Below are 20,151 nucleotides of genomic sequence, written 5' to 3' on the forward strand. Positions count from 1 at the left end.
TTCCCCACGAAAGTAGAGTTACCCTTTATTAAATCTAAACCAGAATTTTGCTCTCTCACTCAACACTATTTTTTTATTTTTTCTGGTACTTTGTTTGCCAGACCTAAGCAAATAAAATCACACATCCCAGGAGTCTGCAGGAGGGGAGGGGAGGAGAGGAGAGGAGGGGAGGAGAAGTTTTCCCAGCTAAGCATATCCTCTTGTCTGCATGCCTGAGCTAAGTGGCAGATGGATTCCAGGAAGTAAATGCTACAATATTCATCTGCCTTTACTCAAGATGGCCATGGCAAGAAATGCTAAGGGGTGTTTGCCAAAGTGATTTCTCAAAAAAATAGAGCATGAAGACATGGACATGTATTAAAAATGAATGATCTAGCCTTTCTGGTTTGTGGTGCTCAGATGCAGTGTATATCCTCTTTAAATTAGAGCAGCTTAAAAAGATTGCAGGCGCCAGGTCATCACTGTGACCAGAAACTACATCCTGACGCTTGGGCCTCTGCCAGACCGCCCACCGCCCTGGACATGCAGCTCCAGTCCCAGAAGCCGACTCTTCAGTGGAAACGCGTCCAGGGGAGCAAGCTGCGCTGTCATATGTCACGGACTTCACTGCAGGCGGCCGTGAATTTTAAAGAGCACTGCCATATCTACTTCGGATTTATGTAAGTGTTTGCCCATTTTTATCATTAAAAATCTTGGGTAATGCACTATTAGCCCCCCTCCTTGTTTTTTGTGGGTACTTCTCTTGGATTTCTATATCCGGAGGAACTCCAGATCCATACAGTAGAGGAGCGGATTGATCCATCCATCCCAGTGGGGGTATACCACTCCAAGCTGACCAGGAATTGGATTCTCTGCTACTACGGTTTTAGCTCATCTCTCCCTATTTGTGGTAAGAATCCACCTTCATCACAGGGTGTCACCTTTTTCACTGCACTGCCACTTTACCAGTTATCACATTTATATTGGATTGGTTTGCGGTAAGAGGCCATCTGAGCACCTTATTTTTGTTTGTGAAACAACATCAGCCTGCATTTTTTCACCTGTCACCCTGGCACGGAATCATTTTTTCATCACATATCTTTAGTTGAAAGAGACATTTTTCACAATTGAGAGACTTTATTTTTTATTGCTTGCTTTGTTTGTTTCACATTTTTTAATTATTTTGAGAAATTACACGTTTGTCTTTATTTTGAAGTGCAATTTTATAATTTATAATCACTTATACATTATAATTTTTTCTCATGCACTCACGGGCGCCAGGCAGCTGACCCAGTTCCAACATCCAAAAATAAAACAAAAACTCCAGCTCTTTTCTTTGTAACAAATATTAGGGATGGAGACGCACGGCAAATCCCACCGTGCTCCTCATGTAAAGTCCCACCATTCCTCCCTTTTTCCAAAAAGCTCTGTTGCTTACCTGCAGCAGAGCCAAAGCTTTCCCTTACCTCCCCACACACCGGGACCATTGTGCATTCTCTGCTTCCTGCCCCCATAAGACCAGCTATAGGCTCCCCCACACCACTAACCCGGCACCAGCCAATCTGCATGCACCAGGGCCTGGCCCACTCCTTCCCGCCAGTCCCTATGAGTGGCACTAGAGACAAGCAGGGAGGTGAGCAGAGTCCAGCTGACACAGAATACCACAATACACACACCAAAAAGTCCAGCCCCAACAACCTCAAGTGTCAAATCCTCACACCCCGCGATCCCCAAAAGGGACAGGCATGCCGGAAACCACAAAAAAAGAACAATGCTGTATGTATTAAACCAACATTACATTTTTATCTATGCCAGTCCTAAACATGTATGCCTAATAGGATTTAGATGCTATATGGGAAATACAGTAGATTAAATGTTTTAATATGTCAATATTCTATAGATTTTCATATATTAGTAACAGCTACAACTAGGTTTTGTTATACAAAATGCTTTACGCTTACTTAAATCCAAACAGTGACTTCTTCCATCTAGAATTGAAAAATATAAATGAGTAACATAAAAAGTAATTATATTATATTCAGAGGTCTACATCACTTCTAATTTTACCTTGTATCATACACATCCGAGTTCAGATCAAATTTGTATGTAGGCTTAAATTTTAGGGGACCTTCCATAAAACCTTGCAGAAACTGTTCTTTTTTCTTGGCAATATTTAACTATAAAGTAGTAAAAAAAAAATGTATGGAATTAAGGCAACACAAGAAAAACTCTATGAAGTACATTTACATAAACACTATGTTATAATACCCACACAAGCTTACTTGAAGGAAAACTGTAATATTAAATGTATAGTACAGGACTTGTATTCTTAGACCATGGGATATAGGCCGCTACACCTTCAGGTGCTAGAACACTGACAAAAAACTTGGCAGGACCGCCACCAGAGCACACCATATAACCCCCACCTACTCCTAGAGACTCCAGGTTTTTTTTTTTCCTAGTGTCCTTGTTTTAGTCTGGAGATTTTTTTTTTTTTTCTTTTTTCAATGTTGAGTTTTTTCCTTGAAACTTCTATCAAGATCTAACGGCCTGTGCCCTGGACTACAAAGCATCCGGAAAGTATTCACAGCGCTTCACTTTTTCCACATTTTGCAAATGTTACAGCCTTATTCCAAAACAGTAAATTCATTATTTTCCTGAAAAATTCTACAAATAATACCCAATAATGACAACCTTAAAGAGGTTTGTTTGAAATCTTTGCAAATTTATTAAAAATAAAAAATGAAAAAAATGACATGTACATAAGTATTTAAAGCCTTTGCCATGACACTCAAAGTTGAGCTCAGGTACATCCTGTTTGCACTGATCATCCTTGAGAGGTTTCTACAACTTATTTGGAGTCCACCTGTGGTAAATTCAGTTGATTAGGCATGATTTGGAAAGGCACATACCTGTCTATATAAGGTGCCACATTTAACAGTGCATGTCAGAGCACAAACTAAGCGATGAAGTCCAAGGAATTGTCTGTAGACCTCTCACACAGGATTGTATCGAGGAACAGATCTGGCAAAGGGTACATAAAAATTTCTACAGCATTGAAAGTTCTAATAAGCACAGTGGCCTCCGTCATCTGTAAATGGAAGAAGTTTGAAACCACCAAGACTCTTCCTTCAGTGGGCTGCCTGGTCAAACTGAGTGATCGGGGGAGAAGGACCTTAGTCAGGGAGGTGACTAAGAATCCGATGGTCACTCTGACAGTGCTCCAGCGTTTCTCTGTGGAGAGAGGAGAACCTTCCAGAAGCACTTCGCCAATCAGGCCTGTATGGCAGAGTCGCCATAGTCGCAGGCACATAACAGCCTGCCTGGAATTTGCCAAAAGGCGCCTGAAGGACTCCCAGACCATGAGAAACAAAATTCTTTGGTCTGATATAACAAAGATTGAACTCTTTGGCCTGAATGGCAAGCATCATGTCTGGGTGGTGGCAGCATCATGCTGTGAGGATGTTTTTCAGTAGGGGGAACTGAGAGACTAGTCAGGATCGAGGGAAAGATGAATGCAGCAATGTACAGAGACATCCTTGATTAAAACCTACTCCAGAGCACTCTGGACTGGGGCGAAGACCCTAAGCACACAGCCAAGATAACAAAGGAGTGACTGCAGGACAACTCTGTGAATGTCCTTTAGTGGCCCAGCCAGAGCCCAGACATGAACTGATTGAACATCTCTGGAGAGATCTAAAAATGGCTGTACACTGACGCTCCACATCCAACCTGATGGAGCTTGAGAAGTCCTGCAAAGAAGAATGGGAGAAACTGTCAAAAATAGGTGTTCCAAGCGTGTAGCATCATACTCAAAAAGACAAGAGGCTGTAATTGGTGCCAAAGGTGCTTCAACAAAGTATTGGGCAAAGGCTGTGAATACTTATGCACGTGATTTTTTTCATTTTATATTTTTAATACATTTGCAAAGATTTCAAACAAACATCTTTCATGTTGTCATTATGGGGTATTGTTTGTAGAAGTATGAAGAAAATAATGAATTGAATCCATTTTGGAAAAAGGCTGCACATAACAAAATGTGGAAAAAGTGAAGCATTGTGAATACTTTCCGTTTGCACTGTATCTAGCAGTGCATCCGGCCAACGAATATAGACCACAGATGTATTGCATGGCCCATACCCGGTTAAAATGTGCAACCTTCAGAAAGAAAATCCCTCGTGTCTCCCTGTAGCTTGGAGCAAAACCTCAGACAGCATATAAAACCTGATGGAGACTCTGACCATGCATACATACAAACATACATAAAAAAATACATACATACACACAAACACTGAATTAATGCTTATATATGAATGCTGTCTCATCAACTTACCTGATCCTTTTCCCAAAGTAAGCTATACCGGTTACCATTCACAACTTCTCTAATAAAGTGGATTCCAAAGTCAGCAATTCGAAAATTCAAGTCACCGAACCAAAACACTACACTGTTTAACAGAAGATACAGCAGGATTAAAGAACATCAAGCAAAATACATAGGGACAGTAAAGCTTTATATTCTGTACAAAGTCAGCTGTGTATTACTCACTTAACAATTCTATGTATTTTCTTCCTCTAAAGAGCATAATACCTTGGCAATTAAAGAGTAACTCCACTTTTGTTCGAAAAAAAAACAGGGATTTTAACAAACTTTGTTTGCAGAATCCTACTTTTTGTTATTCTGAAGAAATAGCAGTTTGTCTGTGTCCATGTTTACAATGAATATGAATAGGGATAATTTTATAATTATCAATCAGCTGTTGCAATTTCAGTGTGCGGTTCCTTTAAGGACCAGATCCCCAGTGCAAACATTGCACAACAAGCTTCCACATTGGTGACTGGTAATGTTAAAAGGGACGGTGTCTTTGGATTACTATTGTGTAAGTGTACATTATAAAGGCGCATGGAAGTTGGGTTTAAAAACACTGCACAATTATCTTTCTTTCTTGTTTTTGGTCTATACACTGATCCTGAGGATAAAATGGAGGAAAATATACTGGAGGTGCTGTTCCGAGGTGGGAACCAGGACAATCACACCCTGAAGCAGCAGGTCTTCCACCACCCCAGCTTGCCATCAGTCTGGGGACAGGCGCACATTGGAAGGAAAGAACCTTTTTTCCACTTGAGGGAGCAGAGTGGTGAAAGAATTTATATATCTGAAGATTTTTGGTATAAGAGAACACGGGACTGATATTGTGGTGATATAGGGGACATTTTCTTTTGGCTTTAAATCAAAATTTAATGGGACTTGATTATTATTGTATTACTTATACACTATTTATTTTAAGATAAGAGAAGTGTACAGGTTTTATATTTTAAGGCTGGTTTTTGGATGTTATATGAGCTGAAACACCAGGGGGTGCTATTTTACCAGCAGCTTGGGGAAGTAGAGTTGAGGGCAGGTAAAGTGGATTACACTTTGTATGCAATCCTGAACCGCTTGTTCATCTTGTTCAACTGTACTGCATTTAAACCATGGCAATTTTTACGTGTTAAAAAAACCCCCCAAAAAAACAGGAAAAAAAAAAAAACACAGAAAATGTGCTGCACATCTAAACTTACTCATGATCCAAAATTCCACCAATGCTTTCCCCGTCAAACTGCTGGGCCTCCAGCATCCTCTCAAAATCATCCAGCCTTTGGTTAGTATTCTCCATATGTGCAGGCAAATGGCAGTTCATGAAGCACAACATGTGTCCATATACAGACATACGTACAGTCACGCCTCCTTTGTTACCCTTTATAAGGCAATAATAAAAATGTATTTAAATACAACAATCACAATACAATGGTAGTCAATCCAGTGAGTCAAAAAAAAAAAACCTTCTTAAGGTAGCAAACTCCTAAGGTGACTCTTCAATTCTCTTCCCAAGCCACAACTGCCAGACCTGATCTGTAAATTCTGAAGTACACCGGTCTTAAGAGTACCATATAGGCTACCAGTACCACTGCTGTCTGCTTTCCTGGCCATCTCTGTCTTTTATACCAGACACTGACCATAAACAAGCAGGCAACAAATTAAAATATCTGTAAAATGGCATAATTCTTTATCTCTGTACTTGTTCTTGGTCAGTGACTCAAAGTATTAACAGCAAAACAATGAGCAAGGTAGCCAAGCAAGTAGGATATTAAGGCGAAAAACGAAACAATGAAAGCCCACATATTTCTGTCCATTATGGTTTTCTTTACCTGCATGATGAAATGTAGGTGAAAGATTTCACTACTAATACTTCTTACAACTACTTGTACTACCAAAAATGGATGAAGACAGAATGGGGCCCTAGGTAAAGTAGCAGTTTTTCCCAATCCCTTTGACTGGCATTGATAAGGATTGCAATAACCACAGGGAAGCCATTCCATTTGCATTTTCTGTATTGGCATGACCCCATTGGAAATCTAAAACAAACATAAAACTACATCCTTTGTGATTTTCTTTTCCCTTTTTCTTTTTTTGATTCTTTATTTTTAGGTTATGGGAGTACATACCAAAACACATATCGTGTAACAGGCTAATATACACTTACCGGCCACTTTATTAGGTACACCTTACTAATACCAGGTTAGACCCCCTTTTGCTTTCAGAGGTGTTGGAAACATTCCTCAGAGATTTTTGTCCATATTGATACATGAGAGCATTACGCAGTTAATGCAGATTTGTTAGCTGCACATCCATGATGCAAATCTCAGGTTCCACTACATCCCAAAGGTGCTCTATGGGTTTGAGATCTGGTGACTGTGGAGGCCATTGGAGTACAGTGAACTCATTGTCCTGTTCAAGAAACCAGTTTGAGATGATTTGAGGTTTGTGACATGGTGCATTATCCTGCTGGAAGTAGCCATCAGAAGATGGGTACACTAGTCATAAAGGGATAGACATGGTCAGCAACAATAATCAGGTAGTCAGTGGCATTTAAACGATGCTAAGTTGGTACAAAGAGGCCCAAAGTGTGCCAAGAAAATATCCCTCTCAATATTACACCACCACCACCAGCCTGAATTGTTGATACAAGGCAGGGTGGATCCATGATTTTATGTTGTTTATGCCAAATTCAGACCCTACCATCTGAATGTCGCAGCTGAAATCGAGACTCACCAATCTTCTATTGTCTAATTTTGGTGAGCCTGTGCGATTTCTAGCCTTACAGTGGATATAAAAAGTCTACACACCCCTGTTAAAATGTCAGGTTTCTAACCCCACCACCCACCCACACCAGAAGCCATTTCTGTGATGTAAAAAGATGAGACAAAGATAAATAATTTCAGAACTTTTTCTACCTTTAATGTGACCTATAAACTGTACAACTCAGTTGAACAAACTGAAATCTTTTAGGTGGAGAAAAGTAAAAATAAAATAGTATGGTTGCATAAGTGTGCACACCCTTAAACTAATACTTTGTTGAAGCACCTTTTGATTTTATTACGGCACCTCTTTTCGGGTATGAGACTATCAGCATGGCACCTCTTGACTTTGCAATATTTTCCCACTCTTCTTTGCAAAAACACTCTAAATCTGTCAGATTGAGGGGACATCTCCTGTGCACAGCCCTCTTCAGATCACCCCACAGATTTTAAATCGGATTCAGGTCTGGGCTCTGCCTGGGCAATTCCAAAACTTTAATCTTCTTCTGGTGAAGCCATTCCTTTGTTGATTTGGATGTATGCTTTGGGTCGTTGTCATGCTGAAAAATGAAGTTCCTCTTCATGTTCAGGTAGAATAAGCCTATGCGCTGACCATCGACCAGATGTAGTAAAAGGATAAAAGAAATATATAATAAATTTATATAGAGTAAAAATACTGAAAAATGGGGCCCAGAGATAAGCAGCCAATTCCTAGCAGTGTCTCCACATACATAAAGGAAAATTAAAGTGATAAATAGAACCGACGCTCAATCAACCCCAATAAGTATAAAATCACAAGAATAAATATGCATACACATCTTAAAACAATACTAAGCAAAGCAACAGCAAATCAATGTAAATAAGGTGATATAGTGGTGTGTACAGTGACAATAAGTGCAAATATACCACAATAAAAATTCAGCAATATAAATAAGTAGAAATAAATAGATGACATAAATATCATAAGAAATGATAAATACAGTAAACCCCCGCTCCATCGCAGTTCAGTTTTTGCGGTACCGGTATATTGCGTTTTTTTTTGTAATGTTATTTTACTATATAAATCATTAAAAATTAAATATTTTTGTGTTTTCCATAGCTCTTGCTATGCCTCTCAGCATCTTTTATGTGTTTAAATGAGTTTCTATTGTTTTAAAAGTGTGTTTAAAGACCTTAAAATGCTTTTACAAGTACATTGACAGTAAAAAAAACATGCCTACAATGCATTTTAATAGGGTTTTTCTATTTCGCGGATTTTCACTTTTCGCGGCTTGGTCCGGAACGTAACCCCCGCAATGGAGGGGGGTTTACTGTATTAACAAATTAATACTGAATAGTATCAGAAAGATGTGGTAAGGTGCATAGTGCAAAAAAGTGCATAAATAACCACAATAATATAAGTGATGAAAAAATCACTAAGAAGAAATAATATAGTGAAAGAGAACTCAAAGTGCACCGTGCTATAAAAAAGATCAGATCCAATAAATAAGGAAAAAAGAGAAAAATGGTCTGATCCCACTGAAAGTGATAATAATGCACAATATAAATAATCACAGTGGTAAACAGTGACAAATTGATGACTATTCAAGATATAAATGATGAAGCCCAAAAAAAATATTTTTTTGGGTGGAGGTATCATAAAAAGTAAAAATAAATGGAGATAGAAAAACGTTGAAAAATGTTCATAAGTTCACCAAGACAAAAAGTTCATAAAAAAAGTGCTGGTGAGGAAATATTGCCGGAAGTGCGGGAAACTAATTACGCTGTGGTGGTGAGCATAAATCCATAAATGAGTGAAATGGCCGCTCACCTCCAAGACACTCTCAATGAGTGTTTGTACCAAAGGTAACAAGGTCTCCACTGTAGGGATAGAGGTCCAGTGAAGCCAGCATCAAGCATCAAGGGGTAATATCCTAAGTGGGGTTTGAAGCTCAAACCACAGATAAAAGGGGGCACTTCATGGTGTAGTACGTTTTAAACCATTTATTTAGACATAGCATAAATTATTACACTCACATTAGGATCAATGTAAAACAGCATTAGGTAGCGTGGCAGCGGTAAGGCAGTGAAATCCAGGGACTTCCGGTCTCGGCCAAAGACTGGAAGTGACGTCAGACGCTTCTCCCGATGCGTTGCGTCACAGCATGAACATGACTTTATCAAAGGATGAGAAGCACGGCTGACGTTCTTACTCTTATAGCCGGCGGTCACTATGGAGACCGTTAAACAAATGTAATATCCAAAGACACCACCAGATGGAGCTCCATGGCAGCGCAAATAATAGCAGTAAATTAAAACATGGTGATAATAAAACCAAGTAGAATAGCTAATACATATTAACCATAGTAACGAATTAAAAGCTGAGAGAGACAATATGAACCTTCCTAAAACATTAAACATAAAGGGCACAATGGTCACATATAAGATATAAAATTCATCATAAGGTAAAATATATAAGTCATGGTGGATGACCCCTAAAAATATCTGATGATAGAAATATAAAAATCTCATAATAATAGAGATAAAAACAAGATAAAAAAGAGAGAGAGCTAGAAAAATATATTAAAAATCAGAAATAAAACAATTGAGATCAAACCCAATGTTTAAACCAGATGGTGTAAAAGATTGGATTTCAAAACTCCATCTTGATTCAGCTTTACTAAGGGTGTTAATTTTATTACTGACCCTCCAGTGGGGTTTAGATTTCTCTATGCCACAAAAAAGTAGGGAAGAGGGATCTTTATGATGACAATCCAAAAAGTGTTTGGAAACAGTGTGTTTTGGATATCCCTTTAGAATATTCTGGACATGTTCTCTAAGGCGTTTCCACAGTGGTCTTTTAGTACGGCCCACATATTGGAATTTGAAGGGACATTGTAAAAAGGTACACAGCACCTTCTGTTCTCCATGAAATGAATTCCTTAATATTATATTTATTTCCTGTGACAATGGATTCAAATTCAGTGCATTTTTTCTTTGAGAAATTGGTGCATTTGCAGGCATAGCAGCTCTTACAACGGAAAAAACCTTTTCTCTCAAAAAAACTAACTGGAATCTTAGGTGGTGGTTGCACAACGTTCTTAGCCAGTTGATCTCGTAGGGTGGGTGACCTTCTGTAGGTAAATCTTGGAAAACTTGGGAGTATCTGATTGAGAGTTTTGTCCGCCAATAAAATTTTCCAATGTTTTTTGATGATTTTTTCAACTCTTATGTTGGATGTTGTAGTCCAGGATGACATTCATTGTTTGTTGTGATTGTGGTTCTCGTATAGTATCTTTCAGTAGATTATCCCTTTTCAAATTACCTACTTCATTAATTTTTTCTTCGATAAAAGAATGTTTATAAACTTTCTCTAAAAACCTTGTCTTTAAAATCTTCGCCTTGTTCTTCATAGTGGACCCTTTCTGTACAATTTCTAAGTAGTCGTATAAGTTGTCCCTTCGGAATATTGGTTAACCAGGGTTTATAGTGACAACTGGTTAGTGGGAGATAACTGTTTCTGTCGACTGGTTTAAAGTAGGCCAAAAAACGTTATTCAAGATACGATCACATCAAAAAATAGTGCAACGTTTCGGAGCCGCACAGGACCGCTTCGTCAGGCATGTCACATGATATGACGGTATATAGACTGGAAACATCTGCTGTGGCTAAAAAGATGTTGTTTGATCCGACTTCTACATTATTGAGTAACTGTATCAGATGTTTCGTATCTTTCAGGAATGATGTAGTCTTACGGACTACAGGTTGTAAAAACCAATTGATGTATTCACCGAGCCTTGAGCCTACAGAATTAATCCCATTGACAATGGGTTTTCCCGGGGGATTCTCCCTGTCCTTATGAATCTTTGGTAGAAGATAGAGAATTGGGACTCTGCAGGTATTGGGGACAAGGTATTTGGCTTTTTTATCATTCAAGAAATCTTTATCTTTACCATATTTAACCAATTTCTCTAAGTCTTTTTTAAAAACGTGGGTGGGATTTTTTGTTAATTTGATGTATGTGGAACAATCATTAAGTTGTCTCTCCATCTCATTCTTATATGCTTTCTTAGACATCACAATGATGGAACCACCCTTATCGGCAGGTCTAATCACTACGTTTTTCTTCTCTTCTAGTGATTTAATACCTTCCTTGATTTCCTTTTGTTACCAAGCCTTTTTTATCTGTAATTTCTGCAAATCTTGTACCACCAATCTCTTAAATACCTCTCCATGATTATCAATCATAGGAGGTAGATTGAACAGTGATTTGTTTTTAAACGTGGTATGGGAATAATTAGTAGGGGGTGGTCCATTGTGTAGCTTTTCTCCCGGTTTAGATAGCATATATTTTTTAATATTTAGTCTCCTGGTAAATTTCAAAATATCTACATAGGTATCAAATTTGTTTAAGTTTTTGATTGGAGCAAATTTTAAACCTTTATCTAAAACTTTCAATTCAGGTTCCGTCAGAGTGGCTCCACTAATATTGAAAATTCCATTTCCTATTACTCTCTTTTTCTTTTGTTTCTTGAAGCCTCCTCTGCATCCTCTCTTCTTTCTGGGCTTCTTCTCCATCTTCCTTCTGGTTGTGGTAATTTCCTGTTGTCGTTTCCACCATCTGATCTCCTGGGAGGGGGGCCTGGAGGTCTGTCCCCTAAAAAAACACTGGTCATAACTGTCTTGTTTGTAATGTTGGGGAGTTCTATTGTAGTACTCCTCATTTCTGAGAGCTTCATATCTATTGTAAGTTGGAATAGGCTCACGCCTATCATCATATTGATAGTGAGGTTTATAATAGGAGTTTTAAGGTGGTGGTAAGCATTTTTCTCTTTTTTCCTTATTTATTGGATCTGATCTTTTTTATAGCACGGTGCACTTAATGAGTTCACTTTCACTATATTATTTCTTCTTAGTGATTTTTTCATCACTTATATTATTGTGGTTATTTATGCACTTTTTTACACTATGCACCTTACCACATCTTTCTGATACTATTCAGTATTAATTTGTTAATATTTATCATTTCTTATGATATTTATGTCATCAATTTATTTCTACTTATTTATATTGCTGAATTTTTATTATGGTATATTTGCACTTATTGTCACTGTGCACACCACTATATAACCTTATTTACATTGATTTGCTGTTGCTTTGCTTAGTATTGTTTTAAGATGTGTATGCATATTTATTCTTGTGATTTTTATACTTATTGGGGTTGATTGAGCGCCGGTCCTCTTCACGTTCAGCTTTCTAGCAGAAGTCTGAAGATTTTGTGCCAGTATTGACTGGTATTTGGAACTGTTCAGAATTACCTCTACCTTGACTAAGGCCCCTGTTCCAGCTGAAGAAAAACAGCCCTAAAGTATGATACTGCCATGACCATGCTTCACTGTGGGTGTGGTGTTCTTTTGGTGATGTGTTGTTTTTGTGCCAAATGTATCTTTTGGAATTATGGCCAAAAAGTTCAACCTTGGTTTCATCAGGCCATAACACATTTTCCCACATGCTTTTGGGAGACTTCAGATGTGTTTATGCAAAATTTAGCCATGCTTGGATGTTTTTCTTTGTAAGAAAATGCTTCTATCTTGCCACTCTACCCCATAGTCCAGACATATGAAGAATACGGGAGATTGTTGTCATATGTACCATACAGCCAGTACTTGCCAGATATTCCTGCAGCTCCTTAATGTTGCTGTAGGTCTCTTGGAAGCCTCCCTGACCAGTTTTCTTCTGGTCTTTTCATCAATATTGGAGGGACATCCAGTTCTTGGTAATGTCACTGTTGTGCCATATCTTCTCCACTTTATGACTGTCTTCACTGTGTTCCATGGTATATCTAATGCCTTAGAAATTATTTTGTACCTTTCTCCTGACTGATTCCTTTTAACAATGAGATCCCACTGATGCTTTGGATGCTCTCTGTGGACCATGGCTTTTGCTGTAGGAAGCGACTAAGAAAATGTCAGGAAAGACCTACTAGAACAGCTGATCTTTATTTGGGGTTAATCAGAGGCACTCTAAATGATGGCAGGTGTGTACTGATTCCTATTTAACATTAGTTTGAATTGTAGATCGACCGGTTATCGGCAAAGCCGATATATTGGGGGGCTGATATGCACTTTTCCTGACATATCGGAATCGGCCCCGGAGGTTACCGATATATCGGGAAAGTGCATGTACCGGAGTGATGCCTGCAGCTAGAGGCATCACCCCAGTACTGGTGTCCATAGCCGACGGTCGACTGTCTTGTAACGACAACCGATGCGGCTGAGAAGCCGCTCGGCTGTCATTACAAGGAGCGGGAGGGGACGTCCCCCCCCCGCCACCTTGCGCAGCTTGCCCGGGTCTCCCATCCCACCGGGAGACCCGGGCAACCAGCCTGCACGGCCGCCGAAGACCCGATCAAAGCCGCATTCAGCTCTGATCGGGTCTCCATGCAAAAACCCGGAAGTAATGTCGTGAGTGACATCACTTCCGGGTACTGTCTGGCGCCTGATTAAAAAAAATGACAGCATTCAAAACAGCCAAACTTGGCGTTCTGAATGCTTTTGGTCCCCCAGATCCCTCCACAAAAGAACCTGTCAAAAAAAAAAAAAATTTTAAATGTACAAAAATATCGGCCAATATCGGGCCGATACAGATATGCATTGGCCAAAATATCGGTATCAGCAACGAAAAAACCGATATCGGTCGATCACTAGTTTGAATGTGACTGCTTAATTCTGAACACCGCTACATCACCAGTTATAAGAGGGTGTGCACACTTATGCAACCACATCATTTTAGGATTTTACTATTACACCCCCCTTTAAAAGATTTCAGTTTGTTTTCAATTGAGTTGTACAATTTATAGGTCACATTAAAGGTGGAAAAGGTTCTGAAATGATTTAACTTTGTCTCAATTTTTTACATCACAGAAACCTGACATTTTGCCAGGGTTGTGTAGACTTTTTATATCCATTGTCGTTTCCTGTTCTTAGCTGACAGGAGTGGCACCCAGTGTGGTCTTCTGCTGCTGTAGTGTTGGGCGTTCAGAGATGATATTCTGCATACCTTGGTTGTAACGAGTGGTTATTTGAGTTACTGTTGCCTTTCTATCATCTCAAACCAGTCTGCCCATTCCCCTCTGACATCAACAAGGCATTTTTGTCCACACAACTGCCGCTCACCGGATATTTTCTCTTTTTTGGACCATTTTTTGTAAACCCTAGAGATGGTTGTGCATGAAAATCCCAGTAGATCAGCAGTTTTTGAAATACTCAGACCAGCCCATTTGGCACCAACAACCATGCCACATTCAAAGTCACTTAAATCCACTTTCTTCCCCATTCTGATGCTTGGTTTGAACTTCAACAAATCGTCTGCTCCACATCTAGATGCCTAAATGCATTGAGTTGCTGCCACATGATTGGCTGATTAGCAATTTGTGTTACCAAGCAATTAAACGGGTGTACCTAATAAAGTGGCCGGTGAGTGTAAAGTGATAGCAGTTCATATAGCCTAGACATTGTAACAATCCAGGAGACCAACATATGTATAATTAAAACACATGTCATACGGGTTGTACAAACATATAGAATTTGCCAGTGGGCATGTTTCAGTAAGGGTGTGGACCCAAGAAAGACAGAATATACTACACCCCAACCTTATTTTCATTAAATACTCAAAAAACAGTTGAACAAAGTCATCCCTTTCACAAAATAGGCAAAAAGGGGAGAAAAAAAAAAAAAAAAGAGGGGACGAAGGAAAAAGGGTATAGGGTCAAGGAGGGTGCGAGGGGGTCGAATGCTTCAGTATGGATTTATACTCTGCAGAGAATGTGAATTCATGTCCATATAACCACCGCTTTAAAAATGTAATACGGGTACCCTGATTCGTCGAAACGAGGTCCTTCATTCTGTTTATTTTCCTTGACCTTGGCCAGCCACATGGCTATAGTGAGGGGTCGGGTCTATTTCCAGAGTGTGGGGATACAGCTCTTAGCTGCGTTAAACAAATGAGGCAAGACTGAATGTTTATAAGCCTTCCGCGGTATTGTTTGATGTGAAGGCCGGGCCGGGTCTAAGGTGAGTTGGTAATCTGTAAATTTTTGCCTTCTATGTAAATGGACAGGCAGATGAATAGATTTGACCTTTTGTCCTGTCCCCATTGTTTATTGTAGGAGTATGAGGTACATTTTGTAGCTGGGCCCTCAGGACATCGACTGTACAGTGGCCGCCTGCATAGATTGCCTTGTAAACAATCCAGCTTAGCTGCTTACTGGACTCATCCCACTGCTTGAGTGGATGCTAAGAAACTGTCAAACACATCAGTTATATTATATTGCTTGTTTTATATTCTTTATTGTTTTATATTCAAAGTGTGATCGAATAGGGCAGTATAGATCTTGAAGTTTTTTTTTTTTTTCACTCTTAAAATATTTAGTCCATCAGCAGCCATGTATTTTAAAGACATCACTTTCTTAGAACAGGCGAAGAATCCGGTCATAAAACTGCCCCAATGAATGACAGAAAGGGCAGAAGGTGGTGGGCGAGTGGCGCAACTTTTCTCAGTAGCAGTGGCTGATGTTAATGCATAAGTTCACCTTTGGGAACATGTTACATGTTCCCAGTACTGTAGTCACTGCCCGCTCCCTCCCCCTCCCTGTGGCAGCAGAATGGGAAGAAGTTACTAGCTGTCACTGTTTGAAAACAGCGCGGCCATGCAGGGCTCCGCCCAATTGAGGAGCTTGCAATACTAATTATGCGATGTTAGTACAGCGATCTCCCCGATGAGCTATTGTGTTCTAACAGGGGGACTGCCCCCCCCCCCCCGGCGACTGCACCCTCCCACCACCCATGCCAGAAGCCATTGGCTGCCAGCACTGATTGGATGCTGGTTTTCCAGTGTTCTCGTTCTACAGAAGCTGGCCTCTAACAGTCAGGCTGATGTACCCACGGTAATGTATAGAGAGAAATAGCCGCACTCCAACTTGAAGGTGAAAAATATAAAATCTGTTTTATTCGTATCCAAAAGATAAAATCAATTCAAAGTGTATCCATAATATAGTCAGAGACAATAGATGAACGCATAGTAGTTGACGCGTTTCACGGATAAACGTCCACTTAGTTGTAACCATGTACCCATGGGCCGAATGTCGGACGGTTTCTGTTGAACCGGATGATATTTGGCCCATGTATATCAGGCTTTACAGATCACTCACCCAGTAGCCATACAGTCCGGTGCGAATGTAATTGGTACGAATATCCTGAACAAAGGGAACGTGCCTGTGCTTTACAAAGGTCAGTAGTAGCAGTCCCTGCATCCGAATTGAAGAAAGCTGAAAGAAACGAAAGCGATATGTCAGAGACTGCAAATAGATATGCAAAATGAGACTGCAAAGGTTTAGACCAACATGTTTAGCGTTGCAGTATGATCATTTTACAGATAAAAATAACATTGATCAGAGTCACTGACAGACAAGATTGAGGCTTTAAAGAAATCAAGCTAGGCTCCATTCCTTTTTTTCCTGCAAAAAACTATGAACAGGTTCCTTTACCTGTTACAAGAGTGTTACTTCTAGAAAGGCAGAATGAATAAGATTCCACATAGACCATCATTAATAAAGTTCTTTATATAAAATGTTTAGCACTTGCGTAGGGTCATCCAAAACAACTTCCTGTCTTTTACTGCAGCCTATTAAATGATGGAACCATATTTAATAAAATGTCACGACCTTGAGAAATTGCTAAGACAAAAAAAAGGGGCATGAGCTCAGTTGAAAAATCAGCACCACATCCCAAATAGTACAAATGCAAAAAAGTGAAGAAGGGTGGGACTTTAAGGGTGTTGAAAAGAAACCTCCTCACAGAATGATTACCAGTACACAAGCATAAGATAAAAAAAGATTCTTTATTACAAAATTAATTAAAAGGATGTTATGTTGGGGATATACATTCCCTAAAACCATAAAAGTCTATCACAACACATTATTCAAACAAAACCCCTGAAGATAGTAATTCTTCCCAATGTATGTATATAGTATGATTAATGTTTTGTGATACATCCACATTACATCAAGTATTGAACAATAAAGCATCACATTGGGGAGGAATATAACATCCTGACACGTTTCACCTTATCGGCTTCTTTACGGGCTCAGAGAGGTGCACTAAGAAAGGGTTATGAAGAAAAAAATATATACATAGTATACATCCAATGCATAGTTCATTATACATTTCTTTTTTCATATGTTTAGCCATGATGACTTACAATAGGTGTAAGATAGAATATATATCAGGAGGAACCAGAAAAGTTGCAATTAAGTCTCTCCCAATGCAGCCAAACATAAGATAGGCATATGATGGTATACGCCGGATGGATGCACAAGCCAGGAAACCCCACTGGGGAGCCACAGACACAGTCCCAAACAAAGGAGATGGTGTCTTTGAACTTTCAAATACAAATATGGAGAACACTGACAGAAAAAGAAGTTCCTTCTGAGAAATCCAAATACAGGTTCCACCTGAGATATATTCTATCTTACACCTAATGTAAGTCATCATGGCTAAACATATGAAAAAATAAATGTATTAGGAACTATGTATTGGAAGTATATTATGTATATATTTTTTTTCTTAGCAACCCTTTCTTACCGCACCCCTCTGATCCCTTAAGAAACCCAACAAGGCAAAATGCGTCAGTGTTATGCTTTAATTTTGCAATACCTGTTGTAATGTGGATGTATAACAATAACATTAATCACACTATATACATACATAGGGAGGATTTACTAACTTCAGGGGTGTTTTGGTTTAAATAATGAGCTGTCATAGACTTTTAACGTTTTTAAGGGATGGATATCCCCAACATAATATCCTTTTAATGAATTTTGTAATAAAGAATCTTTTTAACTTATGTTTGTGTACTGGTAACCATTCTGTGAGAAGGCTTAAACACCCTTAAAGTCCCACCCGTCTTACTAAGGCAACCTAATGGTTAATACAATTCATGCAGCAATATACTGTATGGTCAATTTCCTCATGGCATTTGAAAAGTATGTTGACATTATTACTTTAAGTTATGATGTATTAGACTAGGCAACAGATGTGTCAGGTCTACTAAGCTCTACATTTAAAGTGAATGTAAACCTGCTTCATGAAATTTGACCTAAGCACATCTATCTGTAGTGTTTTCTCATCTCTCTGCAAAGCCCTGAGTTTGTGTGTTTCTCCTGCTCCCTTCTTCTGTTATCAGCATGATAACTTCTGAAAATTCTCCACAACTGAGATAAAACCAGGCTGAAATTTGTGTAGTGGGAGGTTGCTATAAATAGTTTCGCAGAGAGCTTGTTTTGTCACAGCACAGCTCTGCAAGTCTCTGCCTATGTGGAGTGGGGGTGTGTTCCTTTCCTCTGATTAGCTGTCTTGGCTGTATGCCAAGAATCCATTCCCAGTGCTGAACAGGAAGAGAAAATCTCTAACATGATGTGCACTTTCTAAAGAATATATAAATGTTATGATTGGAATATTTTCACTTGCGCCAAAGAATCACCACAAAACAAAAATGGTGTGAAGTTTTAATGAAATAACGTGCTGTGAAGCAGCTGCTGGAGCAAGCTGATTAGATAAATAATGTAAAAGAACAGCTTGGATATATTAATCCATGCTGACGCCAGCGCTTGCTTGAATGGTGGTGAAAATAGTTTTGAAAGTGAATAATATTATACAAATATTCTTAAAGCGGTAGTATACCGCTTTTTTTCACTTTTAACTACAGGTAAGCATATAAGGCTTACCTGTAGGTACAATTAATATCTCCTAAACCAGGACGGTTTAGGAGATATTTGCAGTGCATGCAGCCGCTCATGCGAGCGGCACATGCGCTCTGAAGGTCCGGCGGACCTTCAGCTTCCCTTGCCGGGAGCTTGCCGGAAAATGACTCCCGCGCGCATGTGTGGGAGTGACATCATCGCGGCTCCGGGCAATCACAGCGCCGGAGCCGCCGAACCCGGAAGAGACGCCGTGGGATCATGTCAGCGCCCGCCGTGGTGTCCAGGGGTCCGTGTCGGGGCTTCGTTCTAAGGTAAGTAATTCATAATGAGATAGTATGTGGAGGTGGAATGCAAGCCAGAAATCTGTCGCGCTCCCCCTTTGCATGGCTCCCATACACGAGTGCAGGAAGCCAAATGGGAGATTATTTTTGCACCGGTGTTTTTAGATTTTTTATGTGTTTGCTATAGCCTGTGTTCTGGGCTTTCAAATAAAGGCCTAACGTTTTTACACTATATGGAGTCCGTTCTTTTTTTTGCCTAAAAACCACCCTATCTGGAACATCTGAGCCGGCAGTGAGGGAGATCGCAGGATTGATGTGGAGCATTCACCTGGGGCAAAGGAACCCCCACAAAGCTTTATTGATGCTATTGCCGTATGGCAAGGAGGATCCACAGCATCTGGTGAGTGGGAATTTTGCTTGCCTTCTGTTCAAAGGAGTGCTGTTTTTCCTCTTGATGTGGATGCTTAAGATTGGGAAGAATTTTCATCCTACGATGCTTAAGATCACGAATCTTTCAATCTTGAAATATACGGAACATACTATCTTACACTTATTTGGACTGTTTTTCTCACTGGACACTTATGCACATTTTACTATGAATTGTGTTTATCATTATTTAGCACGCCACTTTATTTTTTGGGTTTATTGAAGTTTATGGAATTACCCTTATTGTATTTCAACTGTCTTTAGGTGATATTTGAAGAAATTATTGTTTATTGAGAAAATTTGTATAATATTATTCACTTTCATGACTATTTTCACCATTCAAGCAAGCGCTGGTGTCAGCATGGATTAATATATCCAATCTGTTCTTTTACATTTTTCACATTAAAGAATATACTGTATAAAGCTGAAAACAGCAGATATGCACGTAAAACTTACGTAGGAAGATTTGTTTCATCTCTATGTATCATCTGAGGCTGTTCACTTCACTGAGTATATGTGAGGGTTTACATCCAGTTTAAAGCAGAACTAAACTCTCTCAATCAACATAACTACTTTTATTACTTAAGCCTAGTACACCCGATCAGAAAATCG

General features: G+C 39.3%; 1 protein-coding gene across 3 annotated transcripts in view; it reads right to left on the reverse strand.

Moving 5' to 3' along the window:
* Positions 1 to 20,151, reverse strand: part of INPP5K (inositol polyphosphate-5-phosphatase K) — a gene marked incomplete at its 5' end in the record, with an annotated part of 119,723 nt that overhangs the window by 27,121 nt on the left and 72,451 nt on the right. For 2 of the 3 annotated variants that reach the window (XM_082247057.1, XM_082247056.1), the window contains 5 exons: positions 1,941 to 1,967; positions 2,047 to 2,156; positions 4,313 to 4,424; positions 5,539 to 5,714; positions 16,283 to 16,399. In XM_082247057.1, the coding sequence (XP_082103183.1) occupies positions 1,941 to 1,967; positions 2,047 to 2,156; positions 4,313 to 4,424; positions 5,539 to 5,714; positions 16,283 to 16,399 (542 nt within the window). The remainder of the gene's footprint in view (positions 1 to 1,940; positions 1,968 to 2,046; positions 2,157 to 4,312; positions 4,425 to 5,538; positions 5,715 to 16,282; positions 16,400 to 20,151) is intronic. The other variant, XM_082247058.1, reaches the window with a different exon arrangement.

Source organism: Pelophylax lessonae (assembly GCF_965119305.1).
Source record: "Pelophylax lessonae genome assembly, chromosome: 2".
NCBI lineage: Eukaryota > Metazoa > Chordata > Amphibia > Anura > Ranidae > Pelophylax > Pelophylax lessonae.